Below are 21,018 nucleotides of genomic sequence, written 5' to 3'. Positions count from 1 at the left end.
ATGCGCCTCATGCCCATCAGGTAATTTATAAGAACTAGTGTATGCCGCGATTATACATCCATAGGGCTAAAGGCGGTATGGGTCTTATAGTAATTAATTACACAAATACGGTAACTTTAAAATGAGCATGCACCCACATACACACGTGGGCAAGAGCACACACACTGGAATTTTAAATCCGTCACGTAAGTGCATGCATACTATTTAAAATATACCTAGTACATGAATGTGTGCTCTTAATTTTAAGCAGTTACACAAGGAAACGTTATTCATGTAGCTTTCCTTGGAACTTGTCAGCTTTTACATGAGCAAGGAAGTACATTTTAAAATATGCGCACGTGAAGGAAATAAGTTTGACCATTTGACCACTTTAGTCCACCAGTTTGCCCAGTCTCTCTCTAGGTCATCAAGATCTCCAGCTTATTACCCAAACACTCTCACCCAGTCAGCTTTTGCCTATCATGAGTTTTTTTAAACTTACACCTGATCACGATAAGTAAATATGCACAGATAACAACCCAAATTTAAAATTGGGATTTGTGTGTCTGTTGGCACAGTCCCGGAACATCCTGCCACAAACACCTGCCTTTGTTACGCACACACAACCAATCTGTCCACGGAGAATACCAACTTCTTGCTTTCCCTTGAGAGGTCCCTAAACAGCCCTCTCTTCTTCAGGTACAGGGCATGGCAGAGGTTCAAGAATGAAGCATCTCTTCGCCTGCTCTGCGGAAACAGCCAGGGAATAACAACCGAATACACAGTCTTCCCTTTGAAGATGACCCTTACGCTATTCCTCTTACAAGGAGGAGTTTTGTTTTTTTTTCATTTACCGTTTTATTGGTGATAACAGTATAACAATGTAAATAAACAGTATAAAATCAAGACATGTCACCATTTTATATCTATTATTTCCCTCAATACCCTCCCTGTGCCCTTATCCATCTTGTCAGCAATAAGATTGTCCAGTATACCAGAAGTAGCCCATCCGATCATACAATGGGAACAGGTCCCTCAGGATATCCAGAACAGTTTCTCAAGTCCCTTCATTTATTTATTTATTTATTTTTAATTTTTATATACAGACATTCTTACATTAAATGTAAATAATACCGGTTTACATAAAACAAAAACAGCAGGAAAATAATTCCATAGTCTGATACAATGAACAATTAAAACTAAACTTGTTAACAAGCCAAAAGGGTAAATAACTTGGAAGAAAGGGTTAGATAACAGAAAAAGTACCAACAAAAGAATATTAAATGAGGCACCAAGGATTGCACGAAGGGGTGCACAAAGGGGAGAACCTGGTGGTGAGGCGCTTTTCAACCGCGATTCATAATCTCGCACTTATAAGTGTCGATGGCTACCTCATAGCAGAGTGAAATTACGCCATATATGCCATTACAAAGTCCAGAACAAAGTCTATAACAGACTCCTACTTGTCCCAAGTTTCACGCCACCTCAAATATAGGTCCCAGGTGTGAAAAAAGGAGCGCGTGGTCCGGCGTTTCTCTGCTGTCAGCTTGTTCACTGTGCACACTTGGTCCAATCGGCGGAGGATAGCGGCGAAGGTAGGACCCTCCCTGGATTTCCATGCCTTCGCTATTTCTAACCTAGTTGCAATACACACTTGGATACAAAAAGGATGCACAGAAGAAGATCTCTCCCCACTATCAGAATGTAACAAAGCACTTTCAATAGATAAAGTTAATGTAATGGATAGTACTTTGTCTATAAATACTTCCACCGGAGGGGTGTGATACAAGCCCCGGACCACCACATATGTATAAAGGTTCCCATAACTTTGCATCCCCTCAAGCATAGACCATCGGAGCCTACAAGTATTTTCTTAGGTTTTTCAGGGGTGATATACCATCGATATAAAAGCTTATATCCATTTTCCAGTATAGAGGAGGATATCGAGATTTACTAACTCGGAAGTATATATCATCCCAAGTCTCAGGAGTCAGGGCTTTAGCTAAATCGGCTTCCCATGCTTTAATATGAGGCTGTACCCTATTAATTCGAACATTTAGTAATTTATAAACTTTCGAGATAAGACCTTTAGGTCGCACTGGGGGAGAGCAAAATCCCTCAAAGAGAGATTTGCCCGATTGTAAGGCCATTTGAATTTTTTTACTCCAATAGAAATGGGAAAGCTGACTATATGCCAAAAATTCAGTTGCCGGTAGGTGGTATGTCTGACATAGGTGGTCAAAGGACAGCATTTTATCCCCTCCTCATATACATTCCATCCTAGTCAGGGAATGTTCCTTCTACACCTGGAAGGTGTTATTAGGCACGCCTGGGGGAAAATCAGTATTGTAGAATAGGATAGACAAGTAAAAATAGTCTTTTTTGCCTACTAGCTTTTCCTTCCACCTATCCCAAATCTGAATAGTGTGCCTAGTCGGGGGGGAGCATATAGGGACATGCCCTCCAAGTCTTCCGTGGTTGCCATAGTAGGGAAGATAACGGCATACCAGACATCCAAAATTCTTCTATGCATGCCCAGTGTTTTACGACATTGGTATTATGCCACACCACTAGTGGCTGTAATTGTGCCGCAACATAATACCAATGGTAATTGGGAACTCCCAGCCCTCCCTCCAATTTGGTTTGTTATAACACCGTTCTACTAATTCGAGGCGGCTGTCTTTTCCAAATAAAACTGAAGGTTTTCCATTGCCATTGTTTCAATAAATCATTGGAAATGGGTATGGGAAGTGATTGAAATAAGTACAATAGTTTGGGCAGAATATTCATCTTAATGGTGGCTATGCACCCCAGCCAAGAGATAGGCAATGAATTCCATTTTTCCAGATCTGCTGATATTTTTTCAATAAAGGGCTGTAATTGAGAGGAAAAAGCTCAGCAGGATGCTTGGACAGATAGATACCCAAATATTTAATTTTATAGGATGCCCAGCGAAAAGGGTGATTTTGTTGTAACATTTGAACATTGGCTGCAGTGCAGGTAACATTAAGAACTTCCGATTTTTCCCAATTGACTTTAAATCTCAAGGCATCACTAAAGAGACGTAGCTCTCGCTCTATCCCCAGTAAAGATGTATGAGGTTCCGTAACCGTGAACATTTCATCTGCGAACAAGCAAAGTTTATATGATTCAATCCCCACGTGGAAACCCTCAATGTCTTGACTGTGTCTAATGTTAATTGCCAGGGGTTCTAGAAATAAGGCAAATAGTATAGGAGATAAGGGACATCCCTGCAGACTTCAAAACAGTTGGAGTAACCTCCGTTAACTTTCAAGCATGCCTTGGGGTGTTCATACAATTTGAATAACCATTCACAAAAAAAAGTCCAAATCCCATTCTTTTCATGAAGCCAAACAGAAAGGGCCAATGCACCATATCAAAAGCCTTTTCGGTATCGATGGATAGGAAAAGCGATTCTGTTTGGTGTGTTTGAGCCAGCCACATTAAATCTATAAGTTTCTTGATATGTCACCAGCTAGCCTCCCCAGAATAAATCCAGCTAGGTCCTGGTGTATGAGATCAGTGATAAAATGATTCACCCGGTCTGCCAGAATTTTGGCCAGTATTTTGAGGTCGACGTTAATCAAAGAGATAGGCTGATAGGAGCCACAAGAAGTGGGGTCACATCCCGGTTTGGGGAGTATTGTAATACTCCCCAAATTAGCGGCAGGTCCCAGGGACCCCCCCAAACGTAGGTGATTAAACATGTTTTGTAGGGGGTCGGCTAAGTAGGGGCCAAAAATTTTATAAAACTTAACCATTATTCCATCAGGTCCTGGCGACTTCCTTTGCTTAAGGGACTTAATAGTAGTAAGAATTTCTACAGTAGAAATCTCGGCATCTAAAACAGACAGAGCTTCCTCCGGTAAGCTGGGTAAGGGGACCCTTTCTAAGTAGTCATCAACCTCTGCCTGTGAGATTGGCACTATAAAGGTTTGTGTAAAAATCAAGAAAACGGTTACGGATTTCAGTGTTATTGGTAAGCATGACATCTTGGTCATTTTTAATTTTAGCTATAAGATTATGGTATTGGGCCTTCTTCAATTGACTGGCAAGATGTTTCCCCGCCTTGTTGCTCCTCTCAAAATACACCTGTTTTGTCAGTAATAGCTGATGATTCATAGATGCAGACTCCAGACGGAGGAGATCCTCCCTCGCTTTAGTTAGTTGAATCAAGATCTTTCCAGATCCTGAGGATTGATGTTGAGCGGTAAGGGTTGAAATCTGTGGCTTTTTGTACTGCATGTAAGGCAATAAGTGGCACATTTCTGTAGCTCAGCCAGTATCCCCCAAGAAGGAAGGGGAGGGGGAGCAGACAGGCTCCTCCCGGCTATGTATACCTTACATTGCTTATAGTCCTGCTCCCATCCTTTCTTGAACTCATTGTCTCTCTCTGTAACCCTAAAAACAAGTAGTAAAAGTGCTCACAACAGGTATATTTTATATTTTAGGGTTCTAAAGGTATACCATTTTCAGGAACATAAAATATACCACCATAGTGAGGAGGCATGTCAACAATGAAGTAGGGTATGCTGGAGGAGAACTGTTGGCACCAGGAAGGATGAGCGTGGAAGAGAAAGAGAAGCACTGACATGAGAAGAAGACAGTAGAAAAGAAGGGCCACCATGACTGACAGGAGCATGAAAAGAAGAGTCTCAGAGAAAAGGGTAGAGGTTTAACTATATCACATCACACAGAAAAGTGATGGCAGAAAAAGACCATATGACCTATCAAGTCTTCCTATCCACAACTATTCAGCTTTACAACCCCTACCACTTCCTCAGAGATCTGTGCTTATCCCATGCTTTAATTCAGATACTGTCCTAGGCCCCATCACCTCCACTGGAGGCTATTCGATGCATCCACTATCCTCTCTGTAAAAAAAAAAATTATTTCCTTAGATTACTCGTGAGTCTATTCTTTTTCATCCTCATTCCATGACCTCTCGTTCCAGGGCCTCTGTCTCTTGTGTATTGATAGCTTGGAAATATTTAAAAGTCTCTAGCATATCTCTTCTATCTTGCCTTCCCTCAGTCTAGGGTATACATGTTTAGATCTACAAGTCTGTCTATATAAGTTTTCTAATGAAGAACACAGACCATTTTAGTAGTCACCCGGTGGACCAATTCCACCTCCTTTTTCTGCTGACCATTCTTCCTCCTATGCACTCATGCATTCTTTTGACTTTACCATTGGTTTATCCATCTTTAGGCCACCTGAAGATAATCAGATATGATCTCCTCAGATCCCTCTTCTTTCATACTTAGAAGAATTTCATCCTCTAAACCAGTGGTTCTCAACCGGTGTGTCGCCAAGAACACGCAGGTGTGTCATCACACTTCCCGGTCCCCCGCTGACCCAGCTGCTCCCTGGTCCTCCTCCGCCCGGACTTAAAATGCTGTCAGCCCGGGCGGAACGCAGCAGAACAGCTGGAGTCAGCAGCACCGGCATGGTCTCTTCTTCCCGCCCCCCCCCCCCTTTCCCGGAAGCGGAAGTGGTGAGCAGCGGGTGCGTGCGCGGGAAGAAGAGACCATGCTAGTGTAGTCAGCATCGGCCCGAAGACCAGAAGAGAGGCACGGCCAGAGGAATGAGCAGCGCGGCTCAGAGAAAAATGAAGAAGAACGTCAACCCCCACGGCCGATGGGACTCCTTGCTCCGCGAGGGCTGAAAATGAAGGATGTTAGGGTTGGGAGGAGGCTGCTGCTGCTAGTTCCGGGGAGGGAGGGAGAGAGAGAGAATGAGCAAGCAAGCATGTGATTTGAGATCCTGTGTGTGTGTGTGTGTGTGAGATAGCATGTATGTATGTGAAGGATTGAGAGCCTGTATATGTGAAACAGAGTATGTGTGTGATTGAGAGCCTGCCTGTGAGAGAGAGCGCATGAATGTAAGTTTACGACTGGGAACCTGTATGTGTAAGTTTGTGAATGAAAACCTGTTTGTGTGAAAGAGTATGTGTGTATGATTGAGATCCTTTGTGTGTGAGAGATCATGTGTATGTATGAATAAGAGCCTGTGGGGTAGATTTTATAAATTTGCGAGAGCGCATACTTTTGTTCGCGCACCAGGCGCGCTATATATAATATAGAGGCATTATGACATTTTCCGTTTTATTAACCATTCCCTTCCTAATAATTCCTAACATTCTGTTTGCTTTTTTGACTGCTGCAGCACACTGAGCCAACGATTTGAAAGTATTATCCACTATGATGCCTAGATCTTTTTCCTGGGTGGTAGCTCCTAATATGGAACCTAACATCGTGTAACTACAGCAAGGGTTATTTTTCCCTATATGCAACACCTTGCACTTTCCACATTACATTTCATCTGCCATTTGGATGCCCAATCTTCCAGTCTTGCAAGGTCCTTCTGATATGTATCACAATCCGCTTGTGATTTAACTACTCTGAATAATTTTGTATCATCCGCAAATTTGATAACCTCACTCATCGTATTCCTTTCCAGATCATTTATATATATATTGAAAAGCACTGGTCCAAGTACAGATCCCTGAGGCACTCCACTGTTTACCCTTTTCCACTGAGAAAATTGACCATTTAATCCTACTCTCTGTTTCCTGTCTTTTAACCAGTTTGTAATCCACGAAAGGACATCGCCTCCTATCCCATGACTTTTTAGTTTTCTTAGAAGCCTCTCATGAGGGACTTTGTCAAACGCTTTCTCAAAATCCAAATACACTATATCTACCGGTTCACCTTTATCCACATGTTTATTAACCCCTTCAAAAAAATGAAGCAGATTTGTTAGGCAAGACTTCCCTTGGGTAAATCAATGTTGACTGTGTTCCATTAAACCATGTATTTCTATATGCTCTACGATTTTGATCTTGAGAATAGTTTCCACTATTTTTCCTGGCACTGAAGTCAGGCTCACTGGTCTATAATTACCCGGATCGCCCCGGAGCCTTTTTTAAATATTGGGGTTACATTGGCCACCCTCCAGTCTTCAGGTACAATGGATGATTTTAATGATAGGTTACAAATTTTAACTAATAGATCAGAAATTTCATTTTTTAGTTCCTTCAGTACCCTAGGATGCATACCATCTGGTCCAGATGATTTGCTACTCTTTAGTTTGTCGATCTGGCCTACTACATCTTCCACATTCACAGTGATTTCGTTCAGTTCGTCTGACTCATTACCCCTGAAAACTATCTCCGGAACTGGTATCTCCCCAACATCCTCATTAATAAACACGGAAGCAAAGAATTCATTTAGTCTTTCTGCAATGGCCTTATCTTCCCTAAGAGCCCCTTTAACCCCTCAGTCATCTAATGGTCCAACCGACTCCCTCACAGGTTTCTTGCTTCGGATATATTTTAAAAAGTTTTTATTATGAGTTTTTGCCTCTATGGCCAACTTCAATTCAAATTCTCTCTTCGCCTCTCTTATCAATGTTTTACACTTAACTTGACAATGCTTATGTTTTATCCTATTTTCTTCAGATGGATCCTTCTTCCAATTTTTGAAGGATTTTTTTTGGCTAAAATAGCCTCGTTCACCTCACCTTTTAACCATGACGGTAATCGTTTTGCTTTCCTTCCACCTTTCTTAATGTGTGAAATACATATGGACTACGCCTCTAAGATTGTATTTTTAAACAATGTCCATGCCTGTTGAACACTTAACCTTTGCAGCTGCACCTTTCAGTTTTTTTTCTAACTATTTTCCTCATTTTATCAAAGTTTCCCTTTTGAAAGTTTAGTGTTAGAGCTGCAGATTTACTTATTGTCCCCCTTCCAGATATTAGTTTAAATTTGATCATGTTATGATCACTGTTGCCAAGTGGCCCCACCACTTTTACCTCTCTCACCAAATCCTGTGTTCCACTAAGAAGTAAATCTAAAATAGCTCCCTCTCTTGTTGGTTCCTGAACCAATTGCTCCCTGAAGCAGTCATTTATTACATCCAGGAACTTTATGTCTCTAGCAAGTCCTGATGTTACATTTACCCAGTCAATATTGGGATAATTGAAATCTCCCATTATTATTGCACTGCCAAATTGGTTAGCTTCCTTGATTTCTCTAAGCATTTCATCATCTGTCTGACCATTTTGTCCAGGTGGACGGTAGTATACTCCTATCACTATACTCTTACCCAAAGCACATGGAATTTCTACCCATATAGATTCTACTGAGCATTTAGTCTCTTGTATGATCTTTATCCTGTTGGACTCTATACGCTCCCAGACATAAAGTGCCACACCCCAACCAAGTTGATCCTCCCTATCATTGCAATATAATTTGTACCCTGATATAGCACTGTCCCATTGGTTATCCTCCTTCCACCAAGTCTCTGTGATGCCGATTATGACAATCTCATCATTTGTTGCTATACACTCTAACTCTCCCATCTTACTTCTTAGACTTCTGGCATTGGCATACAGACATTTCAAAGTGTGTTTTTTGTTTGTATTAACAACCTGCTTTTCAGTTGTTAGGGATAATTCGGAAATCATTAGCTTCGATGATTTTTTACATATAGGCACATGGACCTTTTGCTTTTAATGGAACCTCTCTGTTGAGATGCCCTAACTCTCCTGTTTCATTAGTATCCTTCAAGGATACATTTCTCCGAACCATGCACTGCTGAGTGACTGTCGGCTTCCCCCCCTTGTTCTAGTTTAAAAGCTGCTCTATCTCCCTTTTAAAAAAGTTAGTGCCAGCAGCTTGGTTCCACTCTGGTTAAGGTGGAACCCATCCTTTCAGAAAAGTCTCCCCTTTCCCCAAAAGTTTCCCCGGTTCCTAATAAAGCTGAATCCCTCTTCCCTGCACCATCGTCTCATCCACGCATTGAAACTCTGGAGCTCTGCCTGCCTCTGGGGACTTGCACGTGGAACAGGAAGCATTTCAGAGAATGCCACCCTAGAGGTTCTGGATTTCAGCTTCCTACCTAAAATCCTAAATTTGGCTTCCAGAACCTCTCTCCCACATTTTCCTATGTCGTTGGTGCCCACATGTACCACGACAGCCGGCTCCTCCCCAGCACTGTCTATAATCCTATCTAGGTGACACATGAGGTCTGCCACCTTCGCACCAGGCGGGCAAGTTAACAGGCGGTCCTCACATCCACCAGCCACCCTGCTATTTACATTTCTGATAATCGAATCACCAACTATGATGGCCGGCCTAACCCTTCCCTCCTGGGCAGTAGCCCTGGGAGACTTGCCCTCAGTGCGAGAGGACAATACATCACCTGGAGAGCAGGTCCTTGCTACAGGATCACTTCCTGCTACACCAGGGTGATGTTCTCCTACTGGGAGACCTTTCTGATCCAAGGCAGCACTGGGACTGCCAGACTGGATTTGGGACTTGGCTACTATGTCCTTGAAGGTCTCATCAATGTACCTCTCTGTCTGCCTCAGCTCCTCCAAGTCTGCTACTCTAGCCTCCAGAGATCGGACTCATTCCCTGAGAGCCAGGAGCTCTTTGCACCGAGTGCACACATACATTCTCTCACCGGCGGGTAAAAAATCATACATGTGACACTCAATGCAAAAGACTGGAAATCCCCCTTCTTGCTGCCGGACTGCTGCCTTCATCTTATTTTTATTGAGTTCCTAGTTAAGTTTAGGATACTAAGGGAGTTGGAATGAGAGTACTTTAAATTTACAGGTGAATTTACTAATTAATCAGCCGGTGTCCTACAAGGGGATGATTAAACTTTCAATAAAGGCTGGTTTAATAGTATGATTTAGATAAGACCCTGATTGATTTTTAATCAGAAAGTGTCTCATGCCTAAAAATCAAGGGTTGAGTGGGTGGGAAAGACAGACACTAGAATTAACTATCTCTGGCTTGCTTATTACCTCAGACACTCACAAACTCTAAAGAATATATCCCTGAATTTCACCTTTCACCAAACTTTTCTAAGCTCAAAAATTTCTGAAAACTATACTTACCAATCCTCTTTAACCACCTATAAATTAATCTTCACTCAGTTAATGGAAGGGTTTGAGATTCGCGCGCCTAATGGTGCGTGCTTCTGGTCCTCCTCTACTGCAAAGGGCGCGGGGCCTCTATTTTCCTGGTCAATGTGGCTATAAGGTGCTTTTGTGTCTTTAATAAAGCCAATATATAAAATGAATGCTTGATTTCTCAGACATAATATACTATACAGCAGCTAAAACACAACGAACATTTCAAATCAGATTTACCCGAAATGATATTTCCAAGTTTTCTCCACCCCAGATGTCCATGCCAGCATCATATTGACCAAGTTCATTAAAATAGTCTTTATCCATCGCAAACAAACCTCCTGCCATCGTTGGTGACCTAGAAAGAAAAAATACTCACTGCATTATTATTCTGTCTGAATATTATTAAACACTGCTTTCAAGACAAAGCTACAATGTAAACTTAAGACACATTAATAGCCCAAAATCCCTAACAAAATAGATTACTCATTTTATTAGCTAATCTCTGTAATAATGCAGTAGTTTCTGCAAACTCATAGCAGTCAGTCACTTATAAAACACTGGATACTGGCATGATATGGATGCGTTATAAGACATGAGATCAAGTGCTTACAACCATCCAAGCATTAATCCCACAACAACATACCCTCAGAGTGCTTTATTGCAGTTATAAATGTATTTCTCTCTTAGGAAGTCATTTTATATTGGTTAGATGCAACCTGTACCATTATGCTAGCAAAATCGATACAGGGTAGAACTATCAGCAACCATTTTAGAGAAATTCTTAGAATTTCATAATGCATATTACCAGACTGAAATCTTCTCTCACAGCATGTTTGACACACATAAGTCACTCTGAGCTTTTCAGCAGCGCAAAAGTCCCTGTGCACAGAGAATGGAAAGAGAAGGACCAGAAGACTCATCAAGTCTGCCTTTTCCTGATGCAATATCACACAGCCTGCCAGATATCAGGTTTTATCCTCACTTCCGTGTATCCAAGGAGCCTTTGTGCGTATCCAATTCTTCCTTGAATTCTATTACTGTTTTGGCCTCTACCACTTCACTTATATAATCAGTGTTTTTCAGGATATTGCCCATGGATCAGTGGTGCCTCCTGTAGACCCCCTGGTGTAGCGTCCCTGCAGCTCCCTTTTCACTCTTCTGGAGGTGACCCTTGATGACTACCTCTGTTGGGGGATAGACACCTCAGCAGCACTAGACCCGGCCTTCACTTCTGGATTCACAACAGCCACTCAAGTCAATGCCATGCCTCCTGGAGCTTCCCCAGCACAGCAGCACAAATGTGGGCAAATCTTTCAGTAGCACTCCCAATGACTCAATCCACCTCCTTCCTTTCACCAATAGCAGCAGGAGCTGAAGGGAGCAACTCCTACCTCTACTCTGTCAGCCCAATCCTGCCTCTGTTCCTGCAGTGGGTCCTAACAGTTACGAAGGCTTCAGCAGAGAAAGAACAAAAAAAATCTTCAGGGCAGACTCCACCCATCTTCATCTCCACAGCCTTCTCTGAGGATATCACCACTCTCAAACAACCTCATCTCTACCAAACCAAGCAGGCCGATGCAATAATAGCGAGCATTAAACAGGTGCTCATGATCGAGCACCCACTCCCTTAACGTGCGCCGATCCACCTCTCCAGGGCACCCGATATAATTTATTTATTTTATTTATTTAAATTATTTTCTATACCGTCGCTAAGTTATAAACTATCGCAACGGTTTACATGTAGGCACATAAATTAAAATAGGTGGATGCGTACTATAGTACATTCTAACAGGTGCCACAAAAGGTTCAGTTACAATAAATCGTTAGTCAATCAATTGTTTAGTGAAGTAGGTCATGACCAAGTGTACCTGTAAGGTACAGTTCACGGATAAAAATCATATTTATAGTGTTTACAATTACATCTATTACGAGGTAGAGTTCATAGATTATTAAAATGTACATTCTTAGAATAGTGCTGTGTGTGCTGGTGTTCTTCTGCCTATTCCTGTATATTTTCATTCTCCAGTCCCTTTATAAAATGCTTGTTTAAAAAGCCATGTTTTTAAACTTTTCTTAAAGGTTTTGAGATCTCTTTGCAATCTGATCTCTAGAGGCATTGTGTTCCAAAGTGTGGGGCCTGCTAAAGATAAGGCCCTTTCTCTCACTTGAGTTAGTCTCGCTGTTTTTACTGAGGGAATGGTTAAGAGTGCTTTATTTGCCGATCGAAGGTTTCTGTGTGGGACGTGCATTCGTAATGCTGTGTTTAGCCAGTCCGATTTTTCATCATGTATTAGTTTATGTATGGTACATAAGGCTTTGTATTTAATTCTGTGTTCTATGGGTAGCCAATGTAATTCTGCCAGGGTTTCGGTTATATGGTCCCTCCTCCTTTTTCCAGTTAGTATTCTAGCTGCTGTGTTTTGAAGTATTTGAAGTGGTCTTAATGTTGAATTCGGGAGTCCTAGTAAAAAGGGCATTACAGTAGTCCATGCTGGAGAACACTAGTGCTTGAAGTATTGTTCTGAAATCAGTTAGTGTTAGTAGTGGTTTTAGTTTCCTGAGTACCATGAGTTTTGTATAATATTTAAATCAGGTGCTGCAATAAAAAGGAGGTGCTAGGGGAAATTGTGCACCCCTAGCACCTCTTCGGCAGTGGGTGCCCAGGAGAGGTGGCAGTCAGGTTAGGAAAACTAACCCGTGGCTGTGCACTGGTTAGGAAAACGGTCGCTCATAAAATTGAGTGTCCCTTTTCCCAACCTGACAGCTGGCACACTTTTTTTTTTTTTTTTTTTTAAACTTTCTTATTTCAGTTTCTCCGAAATTAAGTCAGAGGAACTGAAAAAGGGAACAGAAAAGCAGTATTTTCTGCTTTTCTGTAATTTTTTTGGGCTGCTCAAGAATTAACGCCTGCTCCAGGCAGGCATTAATTTTTGTGGGTTAAAAAGTGTGCATCAGGCACTCGTCATTTTTTTTTTTTTTTAGTCAGGGGGAAATAGATAATAGCCTCATCAACATGAGTTTACATGAGATGAACGCTATTACCTACTCATTCGATTGGATGCGCATTTTGGACGGGCTAACCCCTGTTTTGCATCAAGGGTTATGGACACACTTACAAACCGTGCGTCCAATCGTATGTTGAGCCACGCGCTAGGGCCAGTGCATGGTATTGCATTGGCCTGAAGGTAAATAAAAACATTTTTTTCACCTGGTTACATGGAGAAAAAAATGAGCATCAGAGAGAGCGAAAGACAAAAAATAAAAATAAAATAAATAGTGCAAGAGAAATTCTGAGGGGCTGGTGAAAGACACCATCAGTGTTGGGAAGGGCAAGGAAGAGAACGGGGGTGCTGGGCACCAGGAGAGAAAGACAGGGGGGGGAGTTATGCTGCATCACTGTAAGGGGGGAACAGACTAGCTGTGACATCAAAGAGGGACTCCCCCCTAGCTGGCCACGACATTGGAAAGGAAACCCCCTTCCCTGACTCGCTTCTGCTCTGAGGGGATGGCAGGGGTTGAGAGGCTGCCGCTATGGTGAGGGAAGAGGTTTGAAAGACTGACACTGGAGGACTCCCTTTCCCCCAGTCACAACATTAGAAGTGACCCCTCCCCCAACCTGGCTCTGCTCCAGCTCCATTGATACAAAATGGCCCCCACTTTAAAAAAAAAAAAAAAGTGAAGTCTGTTGCTTTATAGGAAGAAATATTTTCTTATGTTACTTCCAAGCCTACTCCCTATTAGCTTCATATCATGGTCCCTTGTAGAACTTCCTTAACCACTGAACAATGGTTGTTTCTTGTACACTGCTTATAAACTTTGGGATATTTAAAGTCTCTACCATATCCCCCCTTTGCTCCTCAGCTATACTGCATATATATTTAAGTCCTCAAGTCCGTCTCTGACTGCCTCTTATTTGTCTATAACCTTTTAAAAATGCAATCTCCGGAACTGGAAACAATGATGTAAAACTCATTAGCAAGACTCCAATTTAGAGTATTAACACCTTTTTTTTTTTTCCTGGTGTTACCTCTTCCTATGTATTCTACCAATCTTCCACCTCTTGCCACTGCCTCCCTGCACTGTTTTGCCGCTATAAGATCATCACTGGATATGACCAACTAAAGATATCTCAACTATTTGATGCATATCCATATTTTATCCTCCATCATTTTTTCTTTCATTTATTCACAAGAATTATTGTTTCTACTGCAGTTTTAAGCAATTTATATCATTAATAAGTCCATAACCTGGTCAACTCATACAAAAAATAAAAATAAAATGAACTGACTAAAGATATTGCAGCTATCTGGTGCACATCACTACCTCACCTTCCACCAAATACTGCTCTCTGATGTCTGCACTGCAAATATATAATGCTACTTTTTTTTTTTACATTAAATTTTAGTTTACAGACTCTCGATCACTTCCCTGAGCCTTCTAGATCATTCCTTATTTTTTTTACACCATCTGGAGTATTCATGCTGCTACAAATCTATAACCTGCAAAGGCAAACTTTTCCTACCAATCTCTAAAATATCAGTTATAACATTTTTTAACATAATCCTTTCCTTGGCAAAAACCAAATTTAATGTCTACCATCATTCAACCACTTTTTAACCCAATTTATCATCTCCTGATCTACTCCTTGGCTGCTTAGCTTATTTATGAGTCTCCCGCATGGACCATTGTCAAACATTTTGCTGGAATCAAACTATACCATATACATTGATTGCTCCAATCTAATTCTTTAGTCGTTCAGTCAAAGAAATTATCCAATTTGTTTGACATGATCTTTCCTGGGTAAAACTAGGCCAACTTGGATCCTGTAGCAGTCTGGAATCACAATATTCCACTATCCATTCCCTCAGTGGCAACACCATTGATTAATAATATAGGAGTGAGTACTAAAACTAATCAGAGTTACCATTTTCTATTTTTACGAACAGGGAGAATGTCTGCCTGTCTTCCTTCAGTCTTCTGACCTACTCCTGTCTCCAAAGAATTATTGACCAGAGCGGGCAGTGCAGCTTCTAGAAACTCTGTGAACTCCCTACTATCCTGGGACCTATCTGATCCAGCCCCATTGCCTTGGCCACTTTACTTGTGATAGTAAAGGAATAGCATAGTGATTAGAACCAGCAGGCTGCAAACCAGGGAACCCAGGGTTCAAATCCCACTGTGACCTTGCGCAAGTCACTCCCATCCTCCATTGCTTCAGGTACAAATTTAGATTAGAATCCTCCTGCTGAAAGCAGACGTAAATCTGCGCGCGCCAGCGGACTGCTGGCACGCCATCAGCCAACCTGGGGACTGGTCCGGAGGCCTCGACCACGCCCCCGGGCCGGCGCCACGCCCCCGGGCCTGCCCCCGAAACGCCGCCTCATTCCGCAACGCCCCCCGACACGCCCCTTTTACGAAGCCCCGGGACTTACGTGCGTCCCAGGGCTCTGCATGCGCCGGCAGCCTATGCAAAATAGGCGCGCCGGCGCGCAGGGCATTTAAAATCCGCCCCATAACTTTTAGAATAGTTGCCATAATCTTGAACAAAGAATTGTGGCTGCCATATTAATTTAGCTGGATACACAGAATTAAGGAACAAACAAGTTGTAGATTATATCTTGTTATTGGACTAACTTAATATATCTGTGATAAGTTGCTCACTAAGCTGAAGAATGAATAACTCTTGAAAGTTCATCACGGATGTATTGAGTTAGTCCAGTATAAAGATATCACCTAAAACTTATTTAACCCTTAATGCAATAATCTTAAAATCAACACAACTAACAAGTATAAAACCCCTGTATATGTACAAACTTCAATAGCTGTAATGAAAGTAATTAAATTACTTTTATTCAGGGGCGGTTCTATAATGAGGCAGGGCAAGACAGCCACCTCAGGCTGCAGAATTTTGAGGTGGCAAAAAAAAAAAAAAGCCCCACTCAAAAATGTCCCTGGGGCATCTGCCTCACAAACTGCAAACACCTGAAAAAAAAAAAGATGCAGTCCTACATCATGGTGCCAGTGCCATACAGGCTCACCATTTTCTGCCACCTCTGTTCCCCATGCTTTGGCACCTGGATGAGCAAGGTCCCCTCTGGTAGCAGTATGGCTTGTGCAGAGCTGCTTTTTGTTTTGTGGCCTGTTTGATTCCCACTGTGACACTGCCACCTGCCGACCTCTGCAGGTGGGGGTCATTGAAAATTAAAGTAAGCAAATAAAAAAAGCAGCCGCCAGCAAGCAAAGCTGATCCTCAGTTGTGTTCCTTTTCCACCTCTGCTGCTTTGCACTCAGAGGCCCGCAGGAAGGGAGGCAGCCAAACAGGAACTCACTCTACTGTAATAAATAAAAAAAAAAAGCGGAGTGTGCTGAGGTTCCAGGAAGGCTTCAGGCAAGGACTGGAGCAGGGAGCAGAGCAGGAGACCTGTTAAAGGCATTCTGCAGTAGCAGGGCTGCCTGCAGTGATACTCCTGTTGGAATCTCCTGAACATGCAGACTCCTCCCCACAATTAGAGAGACAGTGGTCTGGAGTTGGGGGGAGGGGTAGGCTCGTTCTGCACTGCCTTGACAAACTCCTGCCCCTCCTGGAGAGAGAGAGAGAGAGAGAGAGAGAGAGAGAGAGTGAAACACTGGTCTTGATGGGAAAGGGTGACTGAAGAGAGAGAGAGAGAATCTGGTCTGGGGAGGGGCTGACAATGACTGAAGAGACAGACTTGTCTGAGGGGAGAGGGTCACAGAGATTAAAGAGGCAGAGACTGGTCTGAGGGAAAGAGTGACAGACTAAAGAGACAGAGAGACTGGTCTGGGGAAGGTGGTGACAGTAACTGAAGAGAGAGTGTCTGGAGGAAGGAGAGTGTCTGGTGAAAGAGAGAAAGACTGTCTGGGGAGAGGCATGACTGACAGTGAATTACAGAGAGAAAGAGAGAGACTGGTATGAGGAAGGAATGACAGTGATTGGTGAGTTAGAGAGAGACTGGACTGGGGAAGGGGGTGAAACTGACGTGTGAGTGAGAGACTGGTCTGGGGGTAGGAACTGATAGTGACTAGTAAATGAACAGTGTTGCTATGACAAACTGGGCAGTCACCCTGGGCGCCACCAGCATCACCAATCAACTCATGGCCTGAAGAAAGCCCCAGCAGGGCCGCAACAGATCCCATCCCAACACTGCCCAAAGAAATGGAGAGGCCTTGAGCGTGAGAGAGTGTGTGTGTGCACGCGCGCAAGAGAGCAAGAGCCTGTGTGTGTGTGTGTGTGTGTGTGTGTGTGTGTGAGTGAGCGAGCGTGGGAACCTGTGTGTTAGAATGAGCATTTGTAAGTGTGTGAGTCTGAGAGAGCCGTTGTGTGCTTATGTATGAGAATGAACATATGTAAGCGAGTATGCATGTGCTAGCCTGTGCAATTGTGTGTGAGAGCCTATCTTGTCACACACATGCACACACACCCCCATAGGCTTACACAGATACACACACACACGTAATTTGTATGTGTATGAGGGAGTGAAAACCTGTGTATGTGAAAGAAAGGGAGTGCATGTGAGAGTATAGGCATGTGTATGAGAAGAGGTAGTGTGTGTGAGAGAATGAACATGTGTGTATCAGAGAGAGGATAAAGTTTGTGCATCCCCCAATCCAAGGTAATCTCAGTGTGACTGGAAATCAAAAGATCCCAGGTATGGAGAGATTTTTTAATCTTTTTAAGTTTTAATTATTGGATGTTATTTGATGTTTCTGCTGTTTAGAAATATTTTATTGGTGTTTTGGGAAGTTTCTAGCATTTTTAAATTATTGGATATTCTTATCAGATGTTTTGAAATGTTTATTTTTTATTTAGAATGGTTTTACTATTATCATGATGACATATTTCTTGATTTTACTGTTTGATGGTTTATGAAGAATGGTAATGTTGCACTGCATCATTGTCTGGCTTGTTGCAGTTTCCAGTTCAGTTTTCTATTTGAAGTTTTTATTGATTTTTCAATATTAGACAACAAAAATAGGTATATAATTACACCATAATAATTCAAATTATAAATATAAATCCAACTTTGTTTTAAATAACATATATTGGTCTAATTATGATCTAATCAAAGGATAACATTTCTAAATATCTGTATATAACCAGAGGCATAGCAAACTAAGGGAGCAAATTTAAGAAATATTGATTTATTCAAAACTTGCATTGGATTCCTGCTATATTTTTCTTTTTTACTGGATTAAGCTTGGAGACATGGCTATTCTTTTTTGCTCAACAAAAACTTTAAGATGCTCAGGAATAAAGAAAATAAACATCTTGGTTTTTCTTAACAATACATTTACAGGGATATCTAAGGGTAAATGCAAATCCCATTGCCAGCAATTCCTGTCTAAAGGTCAGAAACTCTCTTCTTCTAGTTTGTGTTAACACGGATAAATCTGGAAAGATTTTTACCCAACTTTCGTGATACATAATAGGGTATTTACTAAAATAACGTTTCATAACTTTATTTAAATCAAGCAAGGATGAAAATGCAACTAGTAGTAATCCCCTATCAATTATCTGATTGTCAGTACTCTCAAGGAAATTTGTTAGATTGCCCTGGAAGGGCATCTCCTCTGTAATCAAGTTGGGATTTCTTTTTGGTAGGAAATAGCAATAGCTAATGATAGGCAACTCATTTTCTAGAAAACATAGACTTTCCATAAAAAATAACCTTAAAGTTTCCATCGGGACCTGACCAGCCACCCTAGGGAAGTTAATCAGGCGCAGATTCAAACGCTTATTATTATTTTCAAATAATTCAAGTCTTCTAGATAGGTAATCTCTATCTTTTGCTACTATTGACTTAAATTGTAAATTATTTTCTTCTTTATCTTCTAAGGCCTTTATTCTTAATTCAGAATTTTTTACACTTTCTCGGATTTGCATTAATTCCTGCTGATTATTCCCTGTCGCTATATCAACTTTTTTCTCTAGTCCTTTTATATCCATTGACATTTTAGCCATCATGTCCCAAAGCAATTCCAGTGTGACCACCGCAGGGCGCTTGAGAGTTTCATTCTGGTCATCCACTACCGTCTGTATTCCTCCCTCCGCTGTTAAACCTTCTCCACTCCTAGACGGGGTTCCTATCTCAGATGTAATAGATCCTCCTTGTGACCCTCCCATGAAACTATCCACTGCCCTGCACATTGGGGGTACATCTAGATTGGGACTCAGCGAAGCTTCCTCCCTTAACATGGACTGTTCTCCCAATAAGCCCAAGTTAGCGGTATCCTTAGCTGCTGGAGAAGCAGGAGTAGATAAGAAATGAACTATTTGTTGCTGGATTGGCGATGGAGGGGGTAGTGAGGGAAAAACCCTAATCTTCCCCTTTCTTTTGGGAGGCATCTTATCAGTTCAGTCTTAACTTTCCAACAATCTAGTTATCCCTTATGTCAATGCAATAGTACTTGCCTCTGTGGCAAAGACTGGTGACAGAGTTCCACCTCGATCCTCGCTCTCCGAGCTAAGCCGAGCAAAGCCGCGCGCGCGGCTTTGGCGGCGCGCCTAAGGGACGCTGATCTTATTGCGTCTCCTCGGCCCCTCCCGATGACGTCGGGGCTGGCAAGCAGGCAGTCAGGAACAGCTGAGCAGCTGGGCTGCTTTTAAGGTAATCTCGGGGCTCTCAAGGTGCTCCTTTCGCCAGACACGCACTCACTGTCTGCTGGACGCCAATCTTATTGTGTCTCCTCGGCCCCTCCCGATGACGTCGGGGCTGGCAAGCAGGCAGTCAGGAACAGCTGAGCAGCTGGGCTGCTTTTAAGGTAATCTCGGGGCTCTCAAGGTGCTCCTTTCGCCAGACACGCACTCACTGTCTGCTGGACGCCGATCTTATTGCGTCTCCTCGGCCCCTCCCGATGACGTCGGGGCTGGCAAGCAGGCAGTCAGGAACAGCTGAGCAGCTGGGCTGCTTTTAAGGTAATCTCGGGGCTCTCAAGGTGCTCCTTTCGCCAGACACGCACTCACTGTCTGCTGGACGCCAATCTTATTGTGTCTCCTCGGCCCCTCCCGATGACGTCGGGGCTGGCAAGCAGGCAGTCAGGAACAGCTGAGCAGCTGGGCTGCTTTTAAGGTAATCTCGGGGCTCTCAAGGTGCTCCTTTCGCCAGACACGCACTCACTGTCTGCTGGACGCCGATCTTATTGCGTCTCCTCGGCCCCTCCCGATGACGTCGGGGCTGGCAAGCAGGCAGTCAGGAACAGCTGAGCAGCTGGGCTGCTTTTAAGGTAATCTCGGGGCTCTCAAGGTGCTCCTTTCGCCAGACACGCCACCAGTTCAGTTTTTATCTGCACATTTCTATTTATGCTTTATGGTCTTTTTATTCTCCATTTGTTTCCATGCCCATGGTATCTTTTGTGTAAATGTCATCTGAATAAGATCTTGTATCCATTTTCTAAAATTGTTGATGCAATGCTATCAAACAATTTAAAAAATAGATTTGCTGGGTATCTAGAACTGGCCAGGGCTTTCTTTATTGTATATAGGGCCCTCAGGAGGTTTTTTTGTAATGTCTTATAGCCAAGTTGCCAGTTACAATTAATGTCATGCCAAGGTATGTATAGTCTAGGAGTGTGCTCTACACTTCTTGATTATTTAGACAAAATTTAAAATTAGTGTTGGAGAATTTTTGGCTCAGTTCTGTTGGTGAATTGTGTAATCTAGGGATACATGAATGAAAGAAAATGAAAAAAACGTCCTTGTTCTTTAGGTGCACCACTTCTCTAGCTAGAGAGAGTGTGTGAATGTGTGGTGTGTGTGTGAGTGTGCGAGTGTGTGAGGTAGCTGCAGCTGTGCACTGTTTTTTTTAATGTATACCTTTTGGGTATCGGGGGGGGGGGGGGGGGGCAGCATCTTGTTTCTTGCCTCAGGCAGCAGGTTGCCTTGAGCCGCCCCTGCCTTTATTGACTCCATTACATATATTTCCTCATCTCCATTTTATCTTCTGCAGGTTCTTCTTTATTTTGCTCTGTCTCTCTTCATTATAGTCTTTCCTCTTTCCTTCTCTCCTAACCACTCCTCTTATGTTATCCATACCTAAGTTCCTCTTCCACGGTCCTTCACACAAT

The 21,018-nt window shown here is 42.6% G+C and overlaps 1 protein-coding gene across 4 annotated transcripts in view; it reads right to left on the bottom strand.

Moving 5' to 3' along the window:
- Positions 1–21,018, bottom strand: part of GALNT11 (polypeptide N-acetylgalactosaminyltransferase 11) — a 181,631-nt gene that overhangs the window by 78,560 nt on the left and 82,053 nt on the right. For all 4 annotated transcript variants that reach the window (XM_029588437.1, XM_029588438.1, XM_029588440.1 and 1 more), the window contains one exon: positions 10,174–10,291. In XM_029588437.1, the coding sequence (XP_029444297.1) occupies positions 10,174–10,291 (118 nt within the window). The remainder of the gene's footprint in view (positions 1–10,173; positions 10,292–21,018) is intronic.

Source organism: Rhinatrema bivittatum, chromosome 2, assembly GCF_901001135.1.
Source record: "Rhinatrema bivittatum chromosome 2, aRhiBiv1.1, whole genome shotgun sequence".
Lineage (NCBI taxonomy): Eukaryota > Metazoa > Chordata > Amphibia > Gymnophiona > Rhinatrematidae > Rhinatrema > Rhinatrema bivittatum.
This window is presented reverse-complemented; position numbering and strand designations above follow the sequence as displayed.